At 39.1% G+C, this 13,518-nt stretch overlaps 1 protein-coding gene and 8 non-coding genes across 10 annotated transcripts in view; all 9 read right to left on the reverse strand.

The window, feature by feature from the left end:
* LOC148078785 (adenosine kinase-like) overlaps positions 1 to 12,510 on the reverse strand; it is a 143,572-nt gene extending 131,062 nt beyond the window's left edge. The window contains exons 1-3 of one of the 2 annotated variants that reach the window (XM_087792751.1): positions 12,384 to 12,510; positions 11,943 to 12,017; positions 11,825 to 11,878 (exon numbers count right to left, since the gene is read on the reverse strand). In XM_087792751.1, the coding sequence (XP_087648877.1) occupies positions 11,825 to 11,878; positions 11,943 to 12,017; positions 12,384 to 12,397 (143 nt within the window). In that variant the 5' untranslated portion in view covers positions 12,398 to 12,510. Of the gene's footprint in view, positions 1 to 11,824; positions 11,879 to 11,942; positions 12,035 to 12,383 lie in introns of those variants that run through there. The other variant, XM_087792750.1, reaches the window with a different exon arrangement.
* On the reverse strand, positions 3,326 to 3,438 carry LOC148078786 (U5 spliceosomal RNA). Its single transcript, XR_015711689.1, has one exon. It is a non-coding gene; the product is annotated as a U5 spliceosomal RNA (small nuclear RNA).
* Positions 3,720 to 3,859, reverse strand: LOC148078787 (U4 spliceosomal RNA). The gene has a single exon (XR_015711691.1). It is a non-coding gene; the product is annotated as a U4 spliceosomal RNA (small nuclear RNA).
* Positions 4,604 to 4,717, reverse strand: LOC148078788 (U5 spliceosomal RNA). Its single transcript, XR_015711638.1, has one exon. It is a non-coding gene; the product is annotated as a U5 spliceosomal RNA (small nuclear RNA).
* LOC148078789 (U4 spliceosomal RNA) lies at positions 5,185 to 5,324 on the reverse strand. Its single transcript, XR_015711692.1, has one exon. It is a non-coding gene; the product is annotated as a U4 spliceosomal RNA (small nuclear RNA).
* LOC148078790 (U5 spliceosomal RNA) lies at positions 6,060 to 6,173 on the reverse strand. Its single transcript, XR_015711682.1, has one exon. It is a non-coding gene; the product is annotated as a U5 spliceosomal RNA (small nuclear RNA).
* Positions 6,642 to 6,780, reverse strand: LOC148078791 (U4 spliceosomal RNA). The gene has a single exon (XR_015711767.1). It is a non-coding gene; the product is annotated as a U4 spliceosomal RNA (small nuclear RNA).
* LOC148078792 (U5 spliceosomal RNA) lies at positions 7,522 to 7,635 on the reverse strand. The gene has a single exon (XR_015711639.1). It is a non-coding gene; the product is annotated as a U5 spliceosomal RNA (small nuclear RNA).
* LOC148078793 (U4 spliceosomal RNA) lies at positions 8,103 to 8,242 on the reverse strand. Its single transcript, XR_015711693.1, has one exon. It is a non-coding gene; the product is annotated as a U4 spliceosomal RNA (small nuclear RNA).
* Positions 12,511 to 13,518: the final 1,008 nt, after the last annotated feature.

The following is a 13,518-nucleotide window of genomic DNA, read 5'->3' on the forward strand; positions in this document are numbered from 1 at the left end:
GTTTCTCAACGGTTTAAGATCCACGTTTCTAACGCTCGAGTACAAGCCCTTGGTAAGCGTGCCAGATTTATGCAAACGCTCCACTTCCTTAAAATTCATGCATATCAATAAAACATCAAGAGCAGCACGGTCAGCGGCGGGAACATGGTTCTGATGTCTCAATTACCAGTCGAGTGCCATTAATCTCTGCACTCTCTCTTTGGCTCGGACACGGCCCAGGGAGACGCGGGACCGTGACCTTTGCCTCGAGCTTCACAGGGGGAGCCAGATGCTCCGGCGTGGGGCCCCGTGGAGGCCGAGTGTAAGTGCTGTAGTACAGCGGCGGCCCAGGCAACAGATATAGGTGGTACCGGTCGAGCGGAAGTGTATCCGCTGAAGTGGCGCCATGGTGAGCGGCTTCTGCATGCATGCGAGGACAGAAGAATGTCATTTATCAGGATTGCCGCCACACGGTTTTGAGCAACTGGATTATGATTTTAGAAGAAAAAAAGGGCTGATTCATGAATGTTTGCGAAGCTTAATTGATCTCCCAGTGATACCCAGGAGCCGCAGCGTTTAGCATGTACTGATCGAGAGGCTCTTTGTTGTGCCGCTCACTGTAAACAGATGGAGCCGCAACGTTAGCAGCAGGAGTGTGTAAGATGTACACAGGCAGCGGGGAGCGAGAGTGGAGAGGCACCTCCAACTGATCTCCTGTGTCGTGTGATGATGTGTGTGTGTGATGTGTGTCTCAATCCAGTGTTGATCCCCCTGAGTCAGCCCCTGACAGGGATATGAGCCCACTACCCTTCCTCTCCGGCGCCACCATCCTGAATGCTAATGGCAGCACCAGCACCGGCACCGCAGCGCTGAATTATTCATGCGGCAGAGGGTCACACGACATAATGAGGAGTTTACTCTCGTTCTGGATGCGATTGTGACGCTGCTAATCTGCATTTAGCACAGAGGAAGCGCGAGAAAGAGGGGTTGGCGTCGAGGCAGGGGAGGGGAGGTTGGTCGAGGATGAGCTCTGATGATCTTAATTGCTGTGAGCAAACAATGTCGGAAAAGAGTCACGCCATCGTCCACAGATGAGAAAGTAAACAATTCATTATCAGTGGACAGTGGGAGTCACAGAACAAATGTTTAGACGGGACTAATGTTGGAGTGCCAGCTGATCTTTTCCTCCCACTGCCAGTGTGACAAAGCGTCGAGTGGAGGAATGAGTCAATGATTTGACACACTAATAATCATTAGCTGTAATATAATGTGGTGAACAGGCCCAGGAGGGCGGGGCTAGGTGCTGCTCCAGGGAACATGCCTTGTTATCGGAGAATAAAAAGTCTATTTGCACACATTATAATCCCCTGCACAAAGACAACGCTGTTTTCATTATGTTGACATGTTGTCGTTGTAAGTGATTCCAGACAGGCTGGTGTGGCCCCCTAGTGGCCATTTCGTGGTCCTGTATACAGATGGCGCTGCAACCGCAGGAATGTGGAAGATGATCGCAGACAAGGCATGCTTTGCAATAAAGTTTGTTGTTATAAACTACAACCAGTAGGTGATCAAGAAAGCAACACACTCTGAAAAACAAAAGACATTCACAACAACATTAGGAAAAAGTACTATTACTCTAGGCTTCCTCTTGTTACGCACACCAGGGGGAATTCAATATGCCAGTAAATGTTCCAGATTTTATTTGAGATTGTATCAATTACAGCTTCATTATTGTTTTACTCAGGCGTCAACAACATAGTGTTCTATTCGTCCTGCAGAAACAGGCACATACCAATCACTTACAATAATGATAATTTCCTTCAAAGGGTCTTCATAGTGAAAGTCATTTAACAGTTGAGCTCTTAACATATTTACATTAAAAAGTGCAGAACAGGGCGAGCTAGAAGTCAAATCTGAAAGAAAAATCAATTTAGGGCAACCTGGTTCTGCAAGAAGTTTTAATTAAAGAAACCCCTGAGCAACACTGAATGCTGAAAGCAAAATGAAGTGCAAGCCAGCAAAGAAAGAAACTTGTTTCATCTACTTCTAAAAAACTGCTTTTTAAGTGCTAAAACCATGATCTAAATAAAGCTGTGAACGTAATCATTAGACTAGGAATCATCAAGCATCAGCAGCTGCCTGAGATAAACAAATATGATTTTATTGCTGTGTTATCCTCACAGCGCCTCAGAGTGCGCTGCATGATTAATGATGTGCTTCAGAGGAAACTTGGCTCTCTGGGGCTTTCATTAAGATTCATTTGAGCAAGCTTTTACTAATATTGGATTGCTGGGTGAAGCAATGGCCCTGTGGATCACAGAGGAGGAGCATTAATATGTTGTAATTAAGAGTGAGGCCGTAATTGGTATAGATTCTACTGGGTGGGTTTTCATGTTGACGTCAAAGGATTAAAATAAAAAGTTGTTTACGTAAAAGCTTTTGAAGCTCCATGGAAAGCTTTAGAAAAACTCTGAAGATTCATTCGATCTGAAGAGAAACAAGAGTGATGAGCACATCAGGCAGCAGTTACAAAGGTAAATATAAATTTTGCTTGACTGAAGAACATCAACAGTACTGAAGTCAGTTTTTCAGACACTACTTTATTTAATTGTATTTCCACAGTAAGTTATTCTCCTCAGAGACAAAAATTGCCATAGATTCATCAAGGCGGGGTACTGGGTAAAGTTTTCAACCAGCTGAACTTACACGTTGTTACTGCCATCATGAAAATGATCTCCATATTGGTAAATAAATTGTAAGACTTGGAACACCTTCACAGGAAGCGACTGTAAAACACTAATACAGTAACTACTATTTTAGTGCCCTATGTGAGGCTCAGATCTGAAAATCTACAGAACACAGGACTAATGTGCTGCCTACTGCCCCAAACAAGGCCTTGATGGACATCGCAAATCAGGTAACTTTGAATTATTTACAGATATTGATATTTCATTTTTCCAAGTTTAATGAAAAAAAAGTCTACCACTGAAGTAAGCAAAGGGTAAACTTTCTATGTTACTTTTGCAAGAGATTTGTCTTTGCCGTTATCGTCCTTTCACATGTCTCTGTTGCGTTATCTGTTGGCCACCCAGGAACAGCCAAGTTTAGGAAGAACCATTTGTAAATTAGTACTTTCTGTTGAATGCCATCAAATCCTAAGGAACTACAACAGTGTTTAGATGTCTTGCTCTTTGGAAACTTTTAAGATTATCAATGACAGAAAATCATGTTTGTTAAAAGTTATAAGAAAATATTTACTACTGATGGTTTGATGAGGGTTCATGAAAAACCATCTTTGATGAAGCATTTCTTGATAAACTATATTTTGCTTTAACCATACAAGAACACCCCACCTAAGCAGGGCATTAAATAATTAGTCAAGACTCATGTTGTCCCTTTCCATGGAAATCTTTATTAAAAGGCGAAAGATTTATTAGATCTGAAGAGAAACATGAATGAACTAATGATTATTTAATTGTATTCCACAGTAAGTTAGTCTCCTGAGAGACATCAAAATTTGCCATAGCCGAATGTATTTCAAGTCGTCAAGGGGGAGCAATATCCCGTGTAAGGCTCACTTCTAAATACCTTCAGATTACAAGATTAATGTGCCGTCTACTGCCAAAACAAGGCCTTGATGGACATCAGAAATCAGGTGAACCCGAATGTGTGTGTCGTTTTTCTAAGCATATAGTCTAAGCATATTCTGTATACTTTAATTGTATTTCACAGTAAGTTAGTCTCCTCAGAGACATCAAAAATTGCCATAGCCGACTATATTTCAAGTCGTCAAGGCGGGGTATTGGGTAAAGTTTTCAACTAGCAATAATCGCGCCTCGGATAAACCTCATGGGCTACGATACTGCCACTGCGCAAAGCTAAGATACACGACATTATGCAAGGGCCCCCTTGTAGTTACACACCATGGGGGGTGACGGTTTCCTAGACCTCTGATGAACTTCATAGGCTACGTGGACAATGTTACCGCCATCATGAAAACATGTTCTCCATATTGTTAAACACGTCGTCAGACTAGGAACCTCTTCACAGGATGAAACTGTAAAATATAATTAACTACTTTTTAGTGCCCCGTGTGAGGCTCAGATCGTGAGACCTTCAGATTACAAGATTAATGTGCCGTCCACTGCCAAAACAAGGCCTTGATGGACATCGGAAATCAGGTGAACCCGAATGTGTGTGTCGTTTTCGCAGATAAGGATTTTACATAATTCCCAGTTTAATTAAAACAAAAAGACTACAGTATTTTACGTATTTAACTTTTCTCTATCCTTGCCTAACACATGTCTCTGTGGTGCAATCGGTTAGCGTGCTTGACTGTTAACCAAAAGGTTGTTGGTTCAAGCCCAAAGTTGAGAGGACCATTTCTAAACGAATACTCTGATGAATGCCTTCTTAAGAGCAAAGCTATTTGCTTCAAATGCAACAATTATTTGGGACAACATTAAAACCAATATCATAGTAACCTTGCATAGATTTTGTCACCTGTAAGGAAACTTGATCAAGGATGATGGTAACTTTTAGGATGCTCAATGACAGACATGGTTCCATGTAAAGACTTTCAAGCAGTTTTTAAAGACAATAGTTTTCATTTAACATATGAGGAAGCCCCACCAAAGGAGGGCATCAAAAAATGAGTAAAGACTCATGTTGTCCCTCTCCACGGAAATCTTTAGTAAAAGGCGAAAGATTTATACGATCTGAAGAGAAACACGAGTGAACTGATGAGCCAGCGGTTGAGAAGAAGCCGTGTTCTCCATCATGTACCTTTAACTCATGGTGAGGCCCATTGGGCCATCTTACTAAATAGTTGTGAACTGAAAAAGAAATCACGTATTGCCAAAATAAAATTTCAATTTGGTTCAGGGAAAACCATCAATGTACAAGTATTCAGGGCACGTTTTCACCAAATATTGGTTTTAGACAGATACTTTCACTAACTCGTATAATGTATTCTCAGTAAAAAAAATTGTTGGAAGATCCTGGACCACTAACACACAGTACCAATGGAATTGGGCCATTTTTAGTTAGGAAAGTTAAGATGTGGTCCAAAATATCTCAAAGACTCATCTATTTACCAACAGGTTAGTCTCCATAGACATAGTAAAGGAAGTTCCAAACACTGTTCCATTGACATTTAGTCTAAGCATATTCTGTATACTTTAATTGTATTTCACAGTAAGTTAGTCTCCTCAGAGACATCAAAAATTGCCATAGCCGACTATATTTCAAGTCGTCAAGGCGGGGTATTGGGTAAAGTTTTCAACTAGCAATAATCGCGCCTCGGATAAACCTCATGGGCTACGATACTGCCACTGCGCAAAGCTAAGATACACGACGTTATGCAAGGGCCCCCTTGTAGTTACACACCATGGGGGGTGACGGTTTCCTAGACCTCTGATGAATTTCATAGGCTACGTGGACAATGTTACAGCCATCATGAAAACATGTTCTCCATATTGTTAAACACGTCGTCAGACTAGGAACCTCTTCACAGGATGAAACTGTAAAATATAATTAACTACTTTTTAGTGCCCCGTGTGAGGCTCAGATCGTGTGACCTTCAGATTACAAGATTAATGTGCCGTCTACTGCCAAAACAAGGCCTTGATGGACATCGGAAATCATGTGAACCCGAATGTGTGCGCGTTTTCGCAGATAAGGATTTTACATAATTCCCAGTTTAATTAAAACAAAAAGACTACAGTATTTTACGTATTTAACTTTTCTCTATCCTTGCCTAACACATGTCTCTGTGGTGCAATCGGTTAGCGTGCTTGACTGTTAACCAAAGGGTTGTTGGTTCAAGCCCAAAATTGAGAGGACCCTTTCTAAACGAATACTCTGATGAATGCCTTCTTAAGAGCAAAGCTATTTGCTTCAAATGCAACAATTATTTGGGACAACATTAAAACCAATATCATAGTAACCTTGCATAGATTTTGTCACCTGTAAGGAAACTTGATCAAGGATGATGGTAACTTTTAGGATGCTCAATGACAGACATGTAAAGACTCTCAAGCAGTTTTTAAAGACAATAGTTTTCATTTAACAAATGAGGAAGCCCCACCAAAGGAGGGCATCAAAAAATGAGTAAAGACTCATGTTGTCCCTCTCCACGGAAATCTTTAGTAAAAGCCGAAAGATTTATACGATCTGAAGAGAAACACGAGTGAACTGATGATCCAGCAGTTGAGAAGAAGCCGTGTTCTCCATCATGTACCTTTAACTCATGGTGAGGCCCATTGGGACATCTTACTAAATAGTTGTGAACTGAAAAAGAAATCACATATTGCCAAAATAAAATTTCAATTTGGTTCAGGGAAAACCATCAATGTACAAGTATTCAGGGCACCTTTTCACCAAATATTGGTTTTAGACAGATACTTTCACTAACTCGTATAATGTATTCTCAGTAAAAAAAATTGTTGGAAGATCCTGGACCACTAACACACAGTACCCATGGAATTGGGCCATTTTTAGTTAGGAAAGTTAAGATGTGGTCCAAAATATCTCAAAGACTCATCTATTTACCAACAGGTTAGTCTCCATAGACATAGTAAAGGAAGTTCCAAACACTGTTCCATTGACATTTAGTCTAAGCATATTCTGTATACTTTAATTGTATTTCACAGTAAGTTAGACTCCTCAGAGACATCAAAAATTGCCATAGCCGACTATATTTCAAGTCGTCAAGGCGGGGTATTGGGTAAAGTTTTCAACTAGCAATAATCGCGCCTCGGATAAACCTCATGGGCTACGATACTGCCACTGCGCAAAGCTAAGATACACAACATTATGCAAGGGCCCCCTTGTAGTTACACACCATGGGGGGTGACGGTTTCCTAGACCTCTGATGAACTTCATAGGCTACGTGGACAATGTTACCGCCATCATGAAAACATGTTCTCCATATTGTTAAACACGTCGTCAGACTAGGAACCTCTTCACAGGATGAAACTGTAAAATATAATTAACTACTTTTTAGTGCCCCGTGTGAGGCTCAGATCTCGAGACCTTCAGATTACAAGATTAATGTGCCGTCTACTGCCAAAACAAGGCCTTGATGGACATCGGAAATCAGGTGAACCCGAATGTGTGTGTCGTTTTCGCAGATAAGGATTTTACATAATTCCCAGTTTAATTAAAACAAGGGACTACAGTATTTTACGTATTAAACTTTTCTCTATCCTTGCCTAACACATGTCTCTGTGGTGCAATCGGTTAGCGTGCTTGACTGTTAACCAAAAGGTTGTTGGTTCAAGCCCAAAGTTGAGAGGACCATTTCTAAACGAATACTCTGATGAATGCCTTCAAGAGCAAAGCTATTTGCTTCAAATGCAACAATTATTTGGGTCAACATTAAAACCAATATCATAGTAACCTTGCATAGATTTTGTCACCTGTAAGGAAACTTGATCAAGGATAATGGTAACTTTTAGGATGCTCAATGACAGACATGGTTCCATGTAAAGACTTTCAAGCAGTTTTTAAAGACAATAGTTTTCATTTAACAAATGAGGAAGCCCCACCAAAGGAGGGCATCAAAAAATGAGTAAAGACTCATGTTGTCCCTCTCCACGGAAATCTTTAGTAAAAGGCGAAAGATTTATACGATCTGAAGAGAAACACGAGTGAACTGATGAGCCAGCGGTTGAGAAGAAGCCGTGTTCTCCATCATGTACCTTTAACTCATGGTGAGGCCCATTGGGCCATCTTACTAAATAGTTGTGAACTGAAAAAGAAATCACATATTGCCAAAATAAAATTTCAATTTGGTTCAGGGAAAACCATCAATGTACAAGTATTCAGGGCACCTTTTCACCAAATATTGGTTTTAGACAGATACTTTCACTAACTCGTATAATGTATTCTCAGTAAAAAAAATTGTTGGAAGATCCTGGACCACTAACACACAGTACCCATGGAATTGGGCCATTTTTAGTTAGGAAAGTTAAGATGTGGTCCAAAATATCTCAAAGACTCATCTATTTACCAACAGGTTAGTCTCCATAGACATAGTAAAGGAAGTTCCAAACACTGTTCCATTGACATTTAGTCTAAGCATATTCTGTATACTTTAATTGTATTTCACAGTAAGTTAGTCTCCTCAGAGACATCAAAAATTGCCATAGCCGACTATATTTCAAGTCGTCAAGGCGGGGTATTGGGTAAAGTTTTCAACTAGCAATAATCGCGCCTCGGATAAACCTCATGGGCTACGATACTGCCACTGCGCAAAGCTAAGATACACGACGTTATGCAAGGGCCCCCTTGTAGTTACACACCATGGGGGGTGACGGTTTCCTAGACCTCAGATGAACTTCATAGGCTACGTGGACAATGTTACCGCCATCATGAAAACATGTTCTCCATATTGTTAAACACGTCGTCAGACTAGGAACCTCTTCACAGGATGAAACTGTAAAATATAATTAACTACTTTTTAGTGCCCCGTGTGAGGCTCAGATCTCGAGACCTTCAGATTACAAGATTAATGTGCTGTCTACTGCCAAAACAAGGCCTTGATGGACATCGGAAATCAGGTGAACCCGAATGTGTGTGTCGTTTTTGCAGATAAGGATTTTTATATAATTCCCAGTTTAATTAAAACAAAAAGACTACAGTATTTTACGTATTTAAGCACCAGTATAAGCGAATGCAGCGCTATGACTATGAATCCCAGAATGCTTTGTTAACGTGTTGCTGTCGAAGCATCAGTCTCAAGACTCACACACCCCCTCCTCTGTGTTACAATGCATTAGGAAAGTTACAAGTCACCTCACTCAAATGTATTCCGCCCCTCACGGAAAATGGCCAAAAGAAAGGGGGAAAACAGGATCTTCCCAGAGCGGTGGGAGGCAGATTATATGTTCATCATCGTAAAACACAAATCTGTTTGTCTCGTGTGTAAACATGAATTTAAACTGGATGAACAGTTCATATTCTTTCATTTAAGCATGTCTGACATGGATCACATATACTTAAATTTAAATCAGTGCAGACGAGCTCCGGTGTAAATGTTTATACTGTACATACACAGTTAGTAACGCTAATACTTTATTTACAGACGATCGGGGGCTTATTTGAAACGTCTCAAAATGAGTTTAACAAGAATAAAACTGTAAATCAGTAACTTAAAGTGCTGAGTATTGATGATGAAGATGATCTGATCGTCTGAGTTTTATATCAATGTGTGACGCAACTGCAACACACACGCGAGTACTACATTTGCATTACATTTACAAAATAAAAAAAGTTTTGTTTACAAATGACAAATGAACAAATCACGTGACAGTGTATTTATATAAGTGTGTTTTTCAAGGAGATCGGTTCGATCACGTGATCACACGGCTTTAGCTGCTTCAATTCTGCAGCTTAACTTTGATAAAATGTGAAGTTGTTTCACAAAAAATTTGGTATGCTATAAAAAAAGAGTATTAATCCCTTTACAGTATTTTCTGAAGCAGTGTAGTGACAGCTCAAGTCAAAGTGTGACGCCCAACTCCGAGCCCAAGCTGCTCAAATGCTCTCTACGTTCGGCAGCACATATCTATGTGAACAACTTTTCTTTTTGATGAAGATGAACAAAACACCACACAGGAGTCGTCTCACCAACGAACACATTCATTCAGTCCAGAATTTCCACAGGTCAGAGCTTGGCCCCAGACTTTGATGAGATTGCCTCTTCTAAGAAGACGCCAAGTATCTGGCTTGGACTCATGTGCAGCAGAGAATGCTATATCACAGTGTAACTAAAACTGAGCTTGAATTAATTTTTACTTAATGGATCAAAGTTGAAATGTTGGATTTTCATTGGAAGAAATTGTTGCTTTTGCCAGTTTGATTGTTGGACTGTTAAAAAATATTTAGGCCTACATTTCAAAGGAGGTTGAAAGCTAGACTATTGTTATGACTTATTTAAAATGTCGTTTCTCTTTGTTTATGCTTGTCCTGGATTCAATGTTAGCAAAACTAAAATCTCTTTATTGAAAAGGTTTAACATTACATATGTCAAAAGAAAAGAAAACATGCTGAATTGCATTGAAATTTTTAAATAAATATTTAGTTTGGCTCGCAACCTTGTCCTAATTTTTAATTTTGCCCCACTGTGTATTTGAGTTTGACACCCGTGGTCTATTGTATTCATCATGATATGTCTGTTTGCACGAAATTCTCTTTTAATTAAAATATTTAAATTAGAAAATGAATCATCTTCATCTTTACTATGTCTTCAGAGACTAACCTATTGTTGAGTAGTTAATAAAGGGAATGTATTTTCCTTTCACATGTTTGTTTAAATAAAATGAAGGGCAAACTTCCAGTGTTACTTTTGTTTGAGAGAGAGAGAGAGATTCCCAGAGTATATTTCTCTTCACATGAGTTCTTGCTGTTAAAATTATGCTTTCACAGAACTGCACCAACTCATCTCTAAACATGTAAATACAGGCAGATCTACCAGGGTTGCAAATTATATATATATTAGTAGTAGGTGGCCTTGCCACCACATAAGTCACACCTCAAATTATTATTTTTTTTCAGTTTCTTATCTTTCACAGTCACAGTGACTTCTTATCACCCGAGGATGGACCAGTGTTTATGTTGTCTTTATCATCAGAACCTGCATCAAAACAATCATCAGTGATCTGGTGTTTAATAGTGGTTAAAGAGAGCGCTCAGTTCCGGGACTTGTTTGTTGATGTTTTTACAACTTTCGCTGAGCATTGCATAGCCTGTTTTTTTTATTCTTATCCCCCTAGCAATCCAACAAATTGATAACTTACTGGGATACTACTTGCTTATTTTATCTTGTAGTAAATGGGTCTGGTACTGAAACCATTCAAAGTTCACAACCCTTGTTTAAAAGTGTGAAGAAGTCTCTTGGCAGCTTCTTTAAGACTTAGACTGCATTGGCCTCTTCTGCGCCTTTCAACCAACTTGAAGATGAGTTAAACAGCTACCTCATGACCCCTGCTATTGATAGATGACCCCTTGGTGTTGTGCAAGATGCACAACATAAATTGCAATGAACGTGACTTTCACTGGTTCGCCTTTAAAACCGGCATACAGTAAGTTGACATGCTGATTTTGCCTTTAAAACTTGGTACACACGCTTGATCAAAACAAAAAATGTGTGAGGTGTTCTGAGGAAAATTGACGATTAAATTATAATATGATTTATTTTTTGTGTTCTGTTGCACTGGAAAATATTTGTGATTAATAGTTTTCTGTAATAAAACAGCTTAGAGTGGACATTTACCAAAGCTGAAAAATTTAAGTCAAGCTTTGTAGAGTGTGTGCGATGCCTTTAAAAAAAAAAAAGAAATTGTATTTAATCGAAAAAAGTAATATTTAGGTATCCTGTATCGGAGTAAAGGTTATCGGTAACAGATTTGATTGTAACTTTTATGATAACTATTATTTGCTTTGTCACGGTTTCTTTTGGTGGGGGATTTTGTTTCATGCAGTCCGCGTTGTGATTTGTGTTTGTTTTGGAAAGTTGCCAATGAAAAATGAAGTATAAGTGAGACTTCGATCGCTTATTAATTGATATTGCACATTGTTTGACCTGTTCAGTCTCGACTTTTTAAAAATATGAATTTACAATGACTAACTGAATATTTTCAGGAAGGATGTGTCTACCGTGAGTGCCTCGGCTCAGGGAGACACTCGGTGAGCACATGAAATCGGACTATTTTAAGCCCAGCTCACTGTGGACGGATGGTAGCGTGGTATGAATGACCTGTTCACCCCTTATATGGCTGCATCTACACATCTGCCACGACACATTTACACCACGTGCTACACCGAAGACATTTTTACTCACAGGACTTTGTGTCTGTCTTCAGCAAGGATCTGGTCATTTGGCTTCAGGCCGTACCTGAGGGAACGTTCAGATAGTAAGCAAGGAGTTGTGAGGACATCGCTCTAAAAATGCAACTTACTTGTCAAGGAAGTCCTTGTCAACGACTGCTGAGATGTCAAGCAGTGGGTTTCCCATTCCAAAGAGAGTATTTTCACTGAAATGATATGGCATATATTGATCGTTATCTTAAAACATGACATTTTTGACATTTCTGCGTGATATTAATAGTCCAATAATGTTCTAAATGCTGACACATCAACTGTCATAATCTCATTTTTCTTGCATCTCACAGCACTCCTAGGATACACATGACCAAAGTCCAAGAAAGACATACAGTATATGACATGTAAAGTGAGTCTAGATTACATGTCAACCAAGTCAGTGAATAAATAAAGTGTATTATAACATCAACTACATAACCTGGTTGACGGACAACTTTTTCATCTCTATATCCGTTTATTTTGAATGACAGGCAACAATTTAAACCCTATAAAATAATGACAATTACATTCGGTCTTACCTTGGTGCTGGCATAATGCGAGAGGTGTCAGAAGCTAGATCAATACTACTATTATTATTATTATTATTATTGAACGGAGGGGAACGTATCGATCTACAGAGCAGCGTGCGCCTTCAACACAGGAAGTATACCGACACGTTAAAGAAACTATTACTCGAATTATTTCTGATAGAAAGCAAAAGCGGCCGGATGCTCTTTAGACTGTAAAACACAACAGTGGCCCAGATCCCGGATGAGGGAGGTTAGAAGAAATAGTTTGAAGCGAACTTTTGTCTCTTAAAAAAAGGACTGGCTAGAGGAAAAGAGTGACAGAGGCTTGGAAATAAACGGCACGTGATTGGCCAGATTAACAAATAATACACAAACAAATAAATAGTGTCGAACAATATTTTCCGATCAGAAAGCATGTATCCCCTGGAAATATTGACATACTACACTAATGTGTATTTTTCAGAAAATGTATTTTTTCTTCAAGAAAAAAAATTTTTTTTCCAATGAAAAAGCTATTAATAAAATATATCCCAAAGTGAAATGTCAATATATAAACAGTTTTTTTTACAATAAAATCAAATTGAGGTTGCTGTTTGAAGTAGTTGACATCAATACGTTGAAGTTGTGTTTATATTGAATAATTAATAATAATTATTGAATATTCTTCTTAAACTCGAAACCTGCTTGAAACAGCGACAAACCGACCTAAAGCTACACCGAAGAGCAGTTGCTTTTGCATTCTTAACTGAACATAATTCCTCTCGTTTTTGCTTGTTGCAGAGATTTCATGCTTGAGGTTTTTATTTGTAAAACAAAACGTTTTGCTGCCCCCTGCTGCCGATGGCTTGTTAGTGGAAAAGTTAGCAGTCACTACTTTAAGAATGCGGGTGTCCTTAACAGTACTTGATAGGATTATATTACAAGTCATTGCTCCTTCTTGTGTGGCTAATATTGAAGTTGAACTACACAATTTTGTAACTTGTGTTATTGTTGAGCAACATATTTGTGCTGTATGAGGTAATTTCGGCATTCTACAAATATTACTTACTTTTATGTTCATTTCTGTAGTTCAACAACAGGGGTCCCCAATCTTTTTGTAACCTCAAACTACTTTTTTTAAATTGCTTATTTTGTGTTAACTTAT

The sequence above is a fragment of the Callionymus lyra genome, chromosome 6, assembly GCF_982586985.1.
Source record: "Callionymus lyra chromosome 6, fCalLyr1.hap1.1, whole genome shotgun sequence".
Classification (NCBI taxonomy): domain Eukaryota; kingdom Metazoa; phylum Chordata; class Actinopteri; order Syngnathiformes; family Callionymidae; genus Callionymus; species Callionymus lyra.